This window comes from Neltuma alba, unplaced genomic scaffold (assembly GCF_004799145.2).
Source record: "Neltuma alba isolate B1F8T4 unplaced genomic scaffold, ASM479914v2 tig00010187_pilon, whole genome shotgun sequence".
NCBI classification, from domain to species: Eukaryota; Viridiplantae; Streptophyta; class Magnoliopsida; order Fabales; family Fabaceae; genus Neltuma; species Neltuma alba.
Window position 1 is genome coordinate 4,673 of NW_021635127.1, and position 15,078 is coordinate 19,750.

At 33.1% G+C, this 15,078-nt stretch overlaps 1 protein-coding gene across 1 annotated transcript; it reads left to right on the forward strand.

Annotated features, from left to right (window-relative positions):
• Nucleotides 1-453: 453 nt before the first annotated feature.
• On the forward strand, nucleotides 454-9,824 carry LOC114754716 (uncharacterized). Its single transcript, XM_028943536.1, has 9 exons — nucleotides 454-583; nucleotides 700-942; nucleotides 1,906-2,010; nucleotides 2,666-2,741; nucleotides 2,837-3,762; nucleotides 3,867-5,078; nucleotides 5,169-6,752; nucleotides 7,686-7,891; nucleotides 9,708-9,824. Exons 1-9 carry the CDS (start codon nucleotides 454-456, stop codon nucleotides 9,822-9,824), a joined length of 4,599 nt encoding a protein of 1,532 aa, XP_028799369.1.
• Nucleotides 9,825-15,078: the final 5,254 nt, after the last annotated feature.

Consider the following 15,078-nt stretch of genomic DNA (forward strand, 5'->3'; position numbering starts at 1 on the left):
ATGCTGCAACATTTATTCCACACGGCACGGATACAGCGTCGAAGTGAATACCATGAGTTTTCCACAGTCACTTGCCATCAATTTGCCACAGTTACTTCCCATCAATTTCCCACACATTTGCTATCAATTTCGTACAGTGTTAGTGCTGTTCACTTAGTAATATGTATATGAAAAATTAATATTTAATAAAAGCAATGGCATGGATAGACAGTGAAGTAGCCAATGAGATTGAAGGAGTCGGATTGAAATAAAACTATCCAATGGTTATAAACTAATGTCAAGAAAGTTGTTACTATTCATCAAGATCAACATCGTCTTTTATATATATATATATATATATATATAAGGACATACACATACCTGTTTCTATTGCATTAAAAACAAAGTTGTTTGCCTCTCATTTTAGATGCTACTATTGCTCGAATATTAGAATAGCTTGTATGTTCTAAACCCATGTCTTCCAGTAATATATTTGAGCGCAAGCTCCATTTGAAATCTACCCACAGATATAGCGGTAAATGCGTAACATCATCTTCACCATCCATGGGCAATGGATCATATGTTAATGGATGCTTTTCGTCAGGTATTATCTTTACACATGAAAAATAAATTCTTATGATAAGGATAATTTTAGACATATGTTCCTATTTCCTGTATTATGTTCTATTTATGACGTCCTAATTTCTATGTTCTTATTAGGATTAATCAATTTAGCTGAAACCCATTGTTCGAGTTCATCTTCTGCTGGAAACAATAAAGAAGACTCACATACTTATATGGGAGTTGAAAAAAATCAGGGTTTTGGCGATGTTTTAGATGATATCAATACTCAATCATCCACTGATGTTCTACACAAAGAAAGAAAAAAACCTATTATGCTGCAAGATATAACAAACGTATCTTCCAATCTAACAGACAGATTTCAAAGGAATATGCTCACAGGTATGTGTTATGTTTCAATATCTATTACCAATAATTCTATTTAATCCTATATTTGTATGACACAGGCATTTGCAACTTTCAATTTGTCAACCATAAAAGACCACATTTTGGAGTGCAACCTCTAACCCGAAAAAGTGCTAGGAATAGAGGTCTAGGAAATAATGATGTCAACAAACCTCCATGTAGAAGAAGAAAGACAAGTAATCTACAGCAAGGTTAGTCAATGAAATTAATTTCAAACAACATAGTTAAGAGTCACATTCGTATCTAATGTATGTAACAGAGCAAGGTATTATTGGTTTGAATATTAACAATTACATAAAGCACATGGGTTTAGATGTAACAGATGTTTATTCTCCAATAAAGTATATTTGATAACAGATAACTTGAATAAATATCATTAACGTACAAATTAATAAATTTCACTAAACTCAACCTCATTTCCTTTAAAGTTTACAAGTTATGTAAAAATCAATTAAAAATATATAAATATTGTTCGGTGATATAAAATTTAAAGTTTCCATTTTTTTATGTAATATTTTAATTTTAATTAAAATCTACAATGGTTTTAAAAATAAATTTCTTTTAAACAATAGAAAACTTTGATTTTTACTTGACTAAAATTTTTTTGCATATCTTTTCATTGATTTTTACACATGTTGTAAATTGTGAAAGAAAGTCCGTTTAATTTAGTGAATTTTATTAATTGATATTAGTTTTAAAAATAAAATGTAGGAGAAAATATAGGAGAAAGTGTAGAACGTTTGGATAAGGACAATATAGTGCTTTTAAATTTATACTTCAATATTTGGTTCTTTTAAATAAATTTAATTGTTATCATCTCTTTCCATAAATATCACTCCCTCTTGGTTGTTCTTTTTCATTCTCCCTATAATTAATTCAATTTACAAAAGTGATGATGGGAGTTTTGTACATACATGGTAATTTCCTTTTTTCTTGTAGATTTCACACCACAAGAAAAATATTACAAGGACATTCATCTGATGATTGATGCTAGCGATAGAGATGATTGTGAAGATTATTTTCCAAACACTGAAAATGTTGCAGGTTACTACGTGTAATTTTGCTGTTATATTTGTTATTATTTCATATTTTCACATATATGTGTGTGTGTACATGTATGGATTATAGTATATATGATAGTTTTGTTAAATATGACCATATTTTGATACGTGCCACTCAGGTAGTAATTCTGATTTAGATCATAGTACCAGAAGAACATGTTTCCAGAATGATATTAATTATGAAGGTAATCTTATTTCCTTTAAATTTGAATCTTCACGCCATAATTTATTCCTCATATAAAACTAATTCACTTCTTATCTTTTATTAGAATACATTGATGAGGGAGATCCAATACATAAATGCAAATTCTGTGGAGCCCTACTTTGGTATAATGAAAGAGTGAAGAAAGATAATAAAAAAAGGGTGGTTAATACATTTTCAATGTGTTGTATGAAAGGCAAAATAGTACTACCCCCTTTGAAGGCACCGCCTGTTCTCTTCCAACAGTTATTTCTAGAAAAGGATACCGCAGACTCAAAGAATTTTCATACAAATATAAGGCAGTACAATAACATGTTCTCTTTCACGTCTATGGGAGGAAAGATTGATCATTCTAAAAATTCCGGTGGAGGTCCTTACTCATTCATATTGTCTGGACAAAATTATCATAATATTGGCAGCTTATTACCAATTGAAGGTTCACAACCAGTGTACTCACAACTATACATATTTGATACTGACAATGAGATCTCAAACAGAGTTGCTGCTGTCAGGTATTACTTGCTACTACATTTTTATTATTTTATCATTTGAATTTTTATTATTCATAAATTTAAATTTATGAACTTCATATTTATCTTTTTTCCAGTAAACACCAAAGGGAATCAACAATTGATAGAAGAATTGTTGCACAAATAAAGACTCAATTGGATGAAGTTAATCCATTTGTACAACAATATCGTTTTGCTTCACAATTTTTAAGTACAGAACACCGTCAAAATTTGAGATTATGCTTGATGAGTTCAAGGGCAAATGATGGGCGAACCTACAATCTTCCCTGTGCTTCTGAAGTTGCAGCATTGATTGTCGGTGACATAGATATTATGTTCAATGTCAGGGACATTATCATAGAAGAGCAATCAGGGACACCACAGCGAATTAATGAATTACATCCAGCATATTTACCTCTACAATATCCTCTGCTGTTTCCTTATGGTGAAGATGGATACAGAGATGATATTGAACACAGAGAAGAAACTCTTCCAGTTACAAAGTCAAGAAAAAGGTTAAGCATACGAGAATTTTTCACATACAGACTTATGAGAAGAGAAAACGAGATGTCAATATTGTTACATGCATCAAGATTACTTCAACAATTCATTGTGGATGGTTACACTATGATTGAGTCACAAAGATTGCTTTGGGTTAGAACTCATCAAAAAGAACTTAGAGCTGATTTGTACCAAGGATTATCTGATGCTGTTTTAAGTGGTGAGAGGAATGCTTCACTTACTGGGAAACGTATTATATTACCCTCATCATTTACTGGTGGAGCAAGATATATGTTGCAAAATTATCAAGATGCTATGGCATTATGTAGATGGGCAGGCTATCCAGATATATTTATAACATTCACTTGCAATCCAGCATGGCCAGAAATCACAAGGCTTTGTCAACAAGATAAAGTAAATCCTTCAGATCGTCCGGATATATTGACTAGAGTTTTCAAAATGAAGTTACGGTCATTGATGAAAACATTAAGGGAAAAGAAGATTTTTGGAACAATACGTGCAGGTTAGTGTTTATTATTTTTGTAATGTCGTCAAACATGTAAAATATTTATATAAATTTAAAATTTATTTATTATAATTTGTTTTAACCAATCTTAATTTTTACAGAGGTATATACTATTGAATTCCAGAAACGAGGGTTGCCACATGCACATATATTATTATTTCTTGATCCAAATGATAAGATCAATGATCCGGATGCCATTGACAAAGTTATTTCAGCAGAGATTCCAGATAAGCATTCTTCACCTCTCTTATATGATTTGGTTAAAAAATACATGATTCATGGTCCATGTGGAGCTGTTAACCCAAAATCACCATGCATGAAAGACAAGAAATGTGGCAAGTATTTCCCAAAAAAATTCAATGATAATACCACAATTGATGATGATGGTTATCCAACATATAGAAGAAAGAATGATGGAAGAACAATTGAAGTTAAAGGTGTTCCTTTAGATAATCGTTATGTTGTTCCATATAATGCTACATTATTGTGCATGTTTCAAGGACATATAAATGTTGAGAAATGCAATCAATCTACTTCAATTAAATACTTATTTAAATATATTAGCAAAGGCAATGATAGAGTTGTTGCTACTATATTTGATAAGGACAACAATCAAGAAGAAGTGATTGATGAAATAAAACAATATTACAATTGTAGGTATATCTCTGCATGTGAAGCATCATGGCGCATGTTTGGATTTGATGTCCACCATCATTTTCCTCCTGTTGAAAGATTGAGTTTTCATCTACCAAATCAACAATATGTGATTTATTCTAATACTGATGATGTTGCGGAGTTATTAGAAAAACCAAGAATTTGTGAATCACAATTCTTGGCTTGGATGAAAATCAATAAAGATGGCGGGTTGGCTTCAACTCTTACATATGCTGAATTTCCTAATTATTACGTCTACCAAAAAGATAAACGTCAATGGAAACAGCGAGAAAGAGGTTTTGCCGTTGGTAGGATCACACATGTGTCACCATCATCTGGAGAATTATATTATCTTAGATTGTTACTAACTACTGTAAGGGGTCCCACCTCATTTGATGATATCAAAACTGTTGATGGTATGGTTCATGATACTTTCAAATCTGCATGTTTTGCTCTGGGACTCTTACAAGATGATAATGAATACATTACTGCAATCAAGGAAGCAGCCATATGGGCATCTGGAATTCAATTAAGGAGGCTCTTTGTAAGCATGTTATTATGTTGTTCTTTACAACAACCTGACATTGTATGGAAGGAAACCTCAAAGCTACTCTCAGAAGATCTATTTTACATATCTTATAATGATCCAGTCTCATCAGGTTCGATAACTTTAATTTATATTTTATACAAAGTATGTTTATCTATGGAGAATATTCACGTTTCTATTACTGGTTGGTTATCTTTTGTAGATATCCATATCTCTCTATCTGAAAAAGAGAATGCTGCTTTGAAAGAGATTGATAATCTACTTCATGCAAATGGGAAAAGTCTACATGAATTTCCTTCATTACCGTTACCAACAGAAACTGCAACAGTTGATCTACACAACCATCTCATACTGCAAGAATTGAGTTATGATAGACAAGCCTTATCAGAGGAAGCTAATACACTTTCCCAGAGTTTGAATGATGAGCAACTACTCATATATAATATCATATTGTCCGCAGTTAATCTATCTGACGGTGGGTTTTTCTTTGTGTATGGGTATGGTGGAACAGGCAAAACATTTCTTTGGAATGCATTGATAACAACATTACGTGCAAAAGGTGAAATTGTACTTCCAGTTGCATCAAGTGGAATAGCTGCAACATTATTACCATCTGGCAGAACAGCACATTCAAGGTTTGCAATCCCCATTCAAATCACAGAGTCTTCTGTATGTGGGATAAAGCAAAACTCAGCACTAGCAAATCTGATTAAGTCCACAAAGTTAATCATTTGGGATGAAGCACCGATGGTTCAGAGGTATTGTATTGAAGCATTTGATAGAACGTTGAAGGATATTATGCATTCTAATGCACCATTTGGTGGTAAATGCATTGTCATGGGTGGTGATTTTCGTCAAATTCTTCCAGTCATACCAAAAGGTACAAGAGCTACAATTGTTAATGCTTCAATTAATTCCTCATACTTATGGAATCATTGTAGAATTTTGAAGTTAACAAAGAACATGCGACTGACTTCAACTGCTATTCCCAGTCATAAAGAAAAGTTAGAATGGTTTTCAAATTGGTTGCTACATATTGGTGATGGAAAATTAGGTGAATCAAGTGATGGTGTTGCAGAAGTTGAAATCCCTAAAGAGTTGTTGCTCACAAATTATAACAACCCACTTCATGCGATTGTGGATAGTATATACACAAATCTCCTTCATAATTTAGCTTCTGGTGAATACTTCAATGATAGAGCAATCTTGGCCCCAACAATTGAAATGGTTGATCGAATAAATCACTACGTCTGTTCTTTGTTACCAGGAGAATCATTTGAGTTCCTCAGCTGTGATTATGTGTGCAGATCTGGTCAAGAAAGTGATACAATGGACAGCCTCTATACCACAGAATTCTTAAATAGTATTACATGCTCTGGAATGCCACCACACAAGTTACACTTGAAAGTAGGAGCACCAATTATGCTATTGCGAAACATAGATCAAGCTTCAGGTCTGTGTAATGGGACACGACTTCTAATATCTCATCTGGGACAAAGCGTGATTGAAGCCATAACATTGAATGGGTCAAAACCCAACCAAAAAGTTCTAATTCATCGAATGGATATGAATCCTTCTGAAAGTCGTTGGCCGTTTAAAATGCAAAGGAGGCAGTTCCCGATAATGTTATCATTTGCAATGACAATCAACAAAAGTCAAGGCCAATCATTAAGGCATGTTGGTCTATATTTGCCTAAGCCTGTTTTCAGTCATGGACAGCTATATGTTGCGTTATCCAGAGTAAAGAGCATGGATGGTTTAAGGATTGTTGTTGATGATAAAGATGGTTGTTTGAAGAGAACTACAACAAATGTTGTGTACAAAGAAATATTTACAAATGTAAATAGTACAAATATTTAGTCTGTAGTAAATTATTGATTGTCATCAATGCTATAAAATGTAATTATACATTTCCCGTGCATCGCACGGGCGAGTAAAATCTAGTTTTATTAAAAAATGTTAAATATGAACTATTGAAATTTTTAATCTAATGGTGACGAAGAAAAGGAGGCTAGAGGAGAGAAACCATATGCGAACATCTCACCTCTGAACAGTTTTCATTTTTTTTTCCAAATTACATTTTTTTCCATGTTCAGTTTTGTACTACATTTTCTACCGGCACCTTCATAGATCTTCCCCATATATATATATATATATATATATATATATATATATGTGTTCTGGTCCATTCTGAGAAGAAAAAAAAAATAGAGTCCAGTTTTGCTGCTACTATCAGTGAGGAAAATTGGCCATCTCTAACATCGAGCTTTTGAGTTGCTTTTAATTAGGCTAAAAAAATAGCCTCTTTTGATGAACTCGCAAGTCCACCAGCGAAGTTCTCCAACAAACTCTTCATCAGAATCATGACAATATTCGAGAAGATCCAACACAATTGAAAAGTTTTTAGATTCAATTAATGTGAACCAACTGGACTAAAGAGTTTGAATATGCTCACTAAAACCATCAGAGGTTGATGGAAAATACCATTCCGGTGCTCAATGTAAATCATTTGTAATATATTTAATGCTTGTTTTTCAATTTTATCTTTATTTAATTCTCATTGGAAGCAGAAAAAGAAGGGAGAGATATGAGAATAATTTATAAATATAGAGAGATAGAGAAAACTTTAATAAGGATGAAATTGAAAAATTTTCACTCAAATTTAATATATTCCTTAGTATGCAAGATTGTGTTTTAAGTGACTTGTATTAAAGAGCAGATAGTGGTATGGATAGTGGTACAAAATGGCAAGCTCCTTGGGAAGGACTGGGAGCCACGGCGGATATAGACACGAGCTGTAGTAGATATAGACAGGCGCTGTGGCTCCTTATACAGGATGCCTCTCCTTCCTTTCTGTTGGAGATGCTGTCGCGAGTTGCTTCAAGCGCCGTGGCGGATGTTGCTTTTTCAGCCTCTCTACCTTTGGTCTTCCATCTTTGCTTGCTCTGGGCCCTCGATCTTCCTCTGATCAATCAAAATTGGTTAAATCTTTCTCCTTGTCATTCATCTTCAGCTCTTGCTATTTCTTACAACAAGAATCTTAGAAGCATTACACAATAATCCCCAATTGTTAGCATAAATCAAAGTTTACTTTTTCAAGTCATATTTTCTAGCTTTAAGGGAATAACCCTGCACAATTAGCTTCCAAAACCGAGAAAAGAATGTTAAAACAAGTTGAATCAGTAGGAATTTTGATAGGTTATCAGTTTTTAAAAGCAAACGCTGTGGAACAATAAACACTCATTTTAGAAAGGTATATGCTAATATACACTACTACAAAATATGTTATTTTCATCTATTTTAAAGGCTTTTTTTTTTTGTTGTCTATTTTGGGGGAGACATCAATAGAGGAGACATAAATAGTAATTAAATATTCAGCTTGTTTAAAAAAAATATTGGCATCCATATACTCATCTATTCCATAACAGACAAACATGGGCATACATATTTGTCTGTTCTGGTCAAAACAAACGAGTATGCATGCCTATTTTTGTATGTACTGACCAGAACAAACAAATTTTTTTTTTGAAAAAAGGATGGAAATTTGAATATTGCCAACTTCTATTCAATCTATAATTCTAAAAGCATACGTACAATAGGACTAAGACAGGTTATAGTAAACAATAACAGCAATTCATCACAACCAGATCACATATTTTCTATATAAATAGAATCCACATAATCCACAATTTTAAAGGTCAAAATATTTAAAACAAATAACATCCTAATTAATTAGCTTAGTTAAGCAAAAAGAACTAAAACTCATAAGTTAGTGATATAATAAAAGAAAGTTTTAAAACTAAGAAATTAATGACATCCTAACTTGGTTAAGCCAAAAAAAAAAAGAAGCATCCAAACAAAAAAAAAATCATTTTTGACCTCATGATTGCGAATAAAACTCTTGAAGAATTGTCCTGTCAAACGATCTCGAATACCATCGATATTTTCATCAATATAGGAGCTTTCATCATTAAAAATCTATATGTTCATAAAATAAGGAAATTTAAATTCAATCCAGCTCAATTCTAAAAAAATTAAAGCAATTCAAAACTAATTAAAACATTTTTATCCAATCAAGCTCAATTCCAACAAAATTAAAGCAATTCAAGACTAAGTTAAACTATCTAACACAATTAAATCAAACAATTTTAGCAATCAAACAAGATGTAAGAACATATATCCCAAAGTTTTCATCTTCACAATATCAAATACAATTTCAAGCTTACTTGCAATGTTAATTAGGATGATTACAATATTCAACTCAGGCTTTCCAATAGAAATTGAAGCATACTTCTCCTAACACTATCTACGTACAAAGTAATAAAAATAAAATTATATACATGTATATGTTTAAATAGCATCTAAAGCTTTCTAAAATTCAATATGAAGATTAAATATTGAGAATACTTAATTAACTATTATATTCCAATCAAATTGCTCTCTTAGACATTTTCACAAACATCTTATGAGCATTAAGGTTTAAACAAGTTTAGCAAGCTTTTTAATTATCAAAATATAGCCTAATCAATGTTGAATAATTCCTAAATGCAATTCTTACCAACAATCAATTTAAATAGAAAGCATGCACATCCACAAACACTTACATTCATTCCTTTCAACATCCAAAAACCCACATAATATAAGAGACACACACCCATGCCACTTATCTTGCGTTATGAACAAGCTTAAACTAGACGAGAATGGCTACTTCTGTGGAAGAAGATGTTGCTCTTGGTTACAGGATGGCATAGATGAAGAATGGGGAAGAGAGGGAGAAGAAGACGGCAAGCTACTAGAAAGGGAGAAGGTAAACTTAGTTGCCAACATCAGCGCTAGAGAAGGAGAAGTAGAAATCTAAAGAAGGGGGAGAGAGCTTGCTACACATGAAGAAGAGAGGAGAAGACGTATTTGCTAGGGCATGTCCAGTTCTATGCACGGCAAAGATGAAATTTGAATAAAAAAAATGCTGTTCGTCTATTTTTAAGAGAGACAAACGAATATGAGGAGTTTCCTTTTAACAGACTAGTTTGAAGGTCCATATTCTTCTATTTTTCAAAACAGATGAAAATTGGCAACAAAAATGACCTTATTTGTAGTAATGATATTTCTTTTTTTTTTTTTAAGAATTACGTGGACCTTCAATAGATTTATTATCTTTCTCTTTGAAAATAATCTTTACAAATATTTTATCTTATTTATTTGTTTAATGTGACATATAATTAATTATTAATTACATGATATTCATTCATTCTAAATCTTACGTGCGCATGCCTCTATAGATATACTTGCTCAGAAGTCAAATCCCTGTATTGATATTGTCACGTCCCGTCGAATTTAGCATTGACAGGAGGGATAAAAATTTGGTTCAAGGCCAGTGTAGAAACTAGATGGGGAGATGAAATAACTTTTTATATGAAACCCTGATAAGGTCTAGGCTGGTATTTTCGTAATTATCGGTATTTGAGAAAAATTCTAGAAATTTTCTTAAGAATAAAAAATTTGTGAATTAGAGGTTTTGGAACCTCAATGAAGGCCCTAAAGGTGAAAATTATGGAAAAATGAATTTTTATAGAATTTCCCGAATACGGAGGTTTTTTGAGAAAATAGCAAAAAATTAAGGGAAAATAATTATTTTAAATATCTAGAGGCCTCAATAATTCTGAAAAAAATATGAAAAATTATTTAAATATTTTTTTGAATTTATAAAATTATTTTTAGGCCTTGGAAGCTCCGAAATTAATTTTAAAAAATTTATTTTCCCGCAATCACACCGATAGAGGCCTAATAGAGAAAAATTAACAATAAATACCTAGAGGTGGAAAAAAATTCTGACAATTTCTAGATCATGTTTTTATATTAAAAGGTGAATTATCAAGGAGAGAAATAAATTTTTGAAGGTCTAGAAAAATTATAAAATGTTACTAGTGAATAGTAATCGATAAAGTTTCAGAATGGTTTGAGATTTTGATTTGGTTTGTGGGCTATCTTTTTGGGCTATCTTAAACCATGTGTGGGACCCACATTGGGTCTGAATTAAGCCTAATTTTGTGAATAATCTGGACCCTTCACTAAATATTAATAAAATTCAATTTTTGCATAAATATCAGTAGGAAAGTTCTAGAGACAGGACACTTGGCACGATCTGAGAATTTGAGGCTTGGATGGCAGCCACATAGCCACTTTTTCTGGCTAAATTTAGGCCACTGATCAAGGCGAGAGGCCAGATTTATTTCTCTATAAATACCCCCTCAAAATACTAAAAAATAGGTAGAAAATTAGTAAAATAAGGGGACGTGCTACCATTTCATTTTTGAAGTTGGAGACTGAATTTGATAAGTGCTTTTGGACAAGAAATCATCAAGCTTTAATCAAGGATTTACCAACGTATGTTTGAGCTTTGGTTTGGTTAAGATTAAAGCTTGTTTTGGTTAGGAAATTGAATTATTTTGGAAGTGCTTTGCTGCCATAAATTCGGTTAACATGCTTATGCTTTAGGGAAGGATAGAAACCTTAAATATGATGTGAAATGAGCATGTTTAAGTAGTGTATGGATTGATTTTTGGAAGGAAATCAACCTAGGCTTCAAGGAACATCAATTCGGCCACTATACTATCTTAGGGTAGGAGTTTGTTTTGATGTGTTTTGATGATTTCAATAAGTTTAAAATGTGTTTTTGTGTAGGAATATACTAAAGAGAAGTGTTTGAAATCATTAGAATCAAAAATGGAATTTTTGAAAAATATAGACCTCTATTCGGCCAAGCTTAAATGAAAGGGAAGGAGTGTGATTTTTATAAATCTAATTACATATTTAGATTCTACACAAAAAATTGTGTAGAAATGGACCAAGAGATTGATGGAAACAAAAAGAAAATAATTATAATTTCAAGCATTGGTATTTGTGCTTGAATTATTGATGAATTGGAATGTGTTTACACTTGAATTGATAGGTTTTGTGGAGGAAATTCAAGGAGAGCATAATTCCCTTGAGTCTAAATTGCATCAAGGATTAAGAGGTAGCATTAAATTATAATTTGATTGCTTATTTTGTTTGTTTAATGTGATTATGTTGATTGCTTGAATTGAGAAATTATGTGATGATAATGGTTGACTTTATAACATTTGGCTATGCTTTGGCCAAATGCATAGAAACATGCCAATATGAAAGTGTTGATGTTCCTTTTTTGGTATGATGCAAAATATGATTTTATGTGACTTGAGAATGTTTTGATGTTTGATAACATGTCACATTATACTCACTTGATTTACATAATGATTGTAATTCATTGCTACTAAGATTTCAATGAAATCTCACTTCCCTCAATGTACAAACAATAATAGGAATCCCAGGAGTTGTCACTAAGGGCAAGGAGAAAGGAAAGGGATTCACTTGGAGGATGAGGGAATTTATGTTATTGAAACAACGTTTTGTAATTATATATTGTTATGTATGGTTGTAAACCATATTGAATTATTATGTTAATGTTTAAGGATAAGTACATGTAAGTAATTGATCAAAGATTATGTGTGAGTACATGCCATATGGTTGAGAAAAGCTAGATGAAAGAAAAGAAAAAGAAAAAGCAAGAATGGTATGAGAAAAGAGATAAAAGTTGACTTTTTGGTAGCAAAATTTGACCAACGTGATTTCGATCAATTGGATGCATCTAGATCTGAAATTTGATATATCTTATAGATCTTATTTTTAGCTTTAAAACAAGTGGTAATTCACTAAATTTGGAGTTTTGTACAAAAAGATATGCCCTTCCAAAATTGGGCATAAATCCTGAAAAATTAAAAAATGACCAAATGAACAGTACTAATTTGAACAAAATATGAGATTGATGCATGAGATTTGGATACCAATAAGTATTTTTTTCTTTGAAGAGCATGTCAAGAGCTCTCTATAGAACTTAGAACCACTTTGTTTTGATTTTTCTACAATTAGTTATGAATTTTCAAAATTGGCCAAAATGCTATGAATCATGAATAGTAACTCAGAACCTAAGTTCAAATATTGAAATTTTTTCATACTTAAGACTTATATAATGGTTTTGAATGGTTTCAATTGTTATATAATAGGGTAATGAAAGAGGTGTAACACTTTTTGGTATCAGAGAAAAAGTTCTGGCTTATTGTAATATGCTTTGATTATGCATTAAAGTTGCTGTGGATTAAGGATTTTGGATGTGTTTGATAAATGTCTTGCTAGTAGTGCACTGTGGTACTGTATGGCATATATTGTCCTGTGTTATTTTGAATTGTGTTGGCACTGTATTGCTTGAATTATATTGTTGGCTTGGTTTGCTGCACTACTAGGGAAAGAACAGAAGTTAAGAAGATGGCATGCTGTGAAAGTGATTGCACAATAGAGGTTGTTGGCCACAGGATGCCTAGAGAATCGTACCCAGAATGTTACCACCCTCTGGTAGGGGATCCTAATGATCCTGCTCCCCCATTAGGACATTATTATTACTCACTCCCTAGAGAGACCGATGATATTCATTTTGGAGGGGGCTCGAATCAAATAATAGAGCTACAGGAGGATGAGGTAGGGTCCACCACACGGCTAGTGACAAAGTTACAACTAAGATTATGCTCGTGGCCAGTGCCTAGACCAAGAACTCATGATGATGAGGCAAACCCTAGTGGAACATTACCTCCAAGGAAGAGGTCATCATCAATGCCTAAGGAGTTTAACACGATTGATAACCTGATTAAGGAATTCAAGTGCCTAGGTAGGTATATTAAGAGGGATAAAGATCAATATGCCACCGTTTACCTTGATTTCTTCTGTTGGGTCAGGCGATTATATGCGACAGTTAATAAGGAAGGCCAGACCTAGGATGCAGACATGTAGAGCAAAGCACTGCTATATACTCTTCTAAAAACATGGATCTGGGAGGAATCCATACCATCTATTTGTGACAGAGTAGATGGGTGTACTTTTAAGCAGATGCTGGACGCCTTAGAGGACTTTGTTACTGCTACTTTTCCTTTTCTAGGATAGTTCTAAGTAGTTGTATTAACTATGTGACTCTTGATATGACTGGTTGTGACCAATGAAACTATGCTGCTGTTTCGTATATGGAAGGGGTTATGTACGAAAGTAAAGGTTATATGGTGATGTTGTTCCTTGTGAAGTTAAGAGAAGATAGTAGGTATAGTGAGGATAAGATACGAGATATAAAGGGGAGAATAGAATGGGCCCCTGTCGATCCAATTCAAGTAATAATGAACCAACTAGAGGAATAATGGTAGACAATACAAGAGTTACGAATAACCTAGCTCACGGAGAGTAAGGAAAGGATGCTGCAATAGCAGCAATGATAATAGCAGCTATAGTACAGTTACAGTTACCCGAGCAAAGAGCGGCCAGGATAGCCAACATGTCTAGCCCAATTCTAAGAATTGATAACGCAAATATTTAGTCTCATCATATCTTTTGAGACTTCTCATGTTCAATAGCAGTGATAAAACATGAGATCATTCAATCAACCCTTCTCATTCAAAAGGGTGCGAACTTTCATTATAAATAGAACTGCTTGAAAATTTACTGATCATCCATTAAAAAAAAAAATCAATAGGTGCTCCCCCATATTTTCATTTTGGCCTTTAATCTTCCGGTCTTTCGACTAGAGCTAGCAGCAATTCCAACTTCCCTCAGTATCCAAACAACAGAAGACACGCTGATCATAATATTTTTGGCCAGGGAACGTGCCTTCAACAACAAACCCAATTACTATATTGTATTGAAACAAACCGAATAACAAATATTCCAAGAAAGCTGCAATATTTACAAGAACTAAAGCAAAAATTATAACGCGTCACATTAAGTTTGTGACTCGCACGCAAAGAGAGAGAGAGAGAGAGAGAGAAAGAGAGAGACCCGCTCTAAGTCACAGTGGGCATTCCTGTAGCTAGCAAGATCTGCCATTCCATGTGAAAGATTCACAGAAGCGCCACCACCCTCTTCGATCCCTGGATGGAGCTCTGGTCGTCATATGCAGCAATGCTAGCCTCTTCCCTACGCTACCATCCACACCCAAACCTCACTCTTTCTCTCAAACAAGACCAGCTTCTTCTTCACTCTCAAGAATGCACGACGCTCCG

Coding starts and splice junctions, on each gene's coding strand:
- LOC114754716 (XM_028943536.1), top strand. CDS start 454: ATGTCTTCCAGTAATATATTTGAGCGCAAGCTCCATTTGAAATCTACC. Junction 3,763..3,866: donor TTTTGGAACAATACGTGCAG/GTTAGTGTTTAT, acceptor TAATTTTTACAG/AGGTATATACTATTGAATTC. Junction 5,079..5,168: donor TAATGATCCAGTCTCATCAG/GTTCGATAACTT, acceptor TATCTTTTGTAG/ATATCCATATCTCTCTATCT.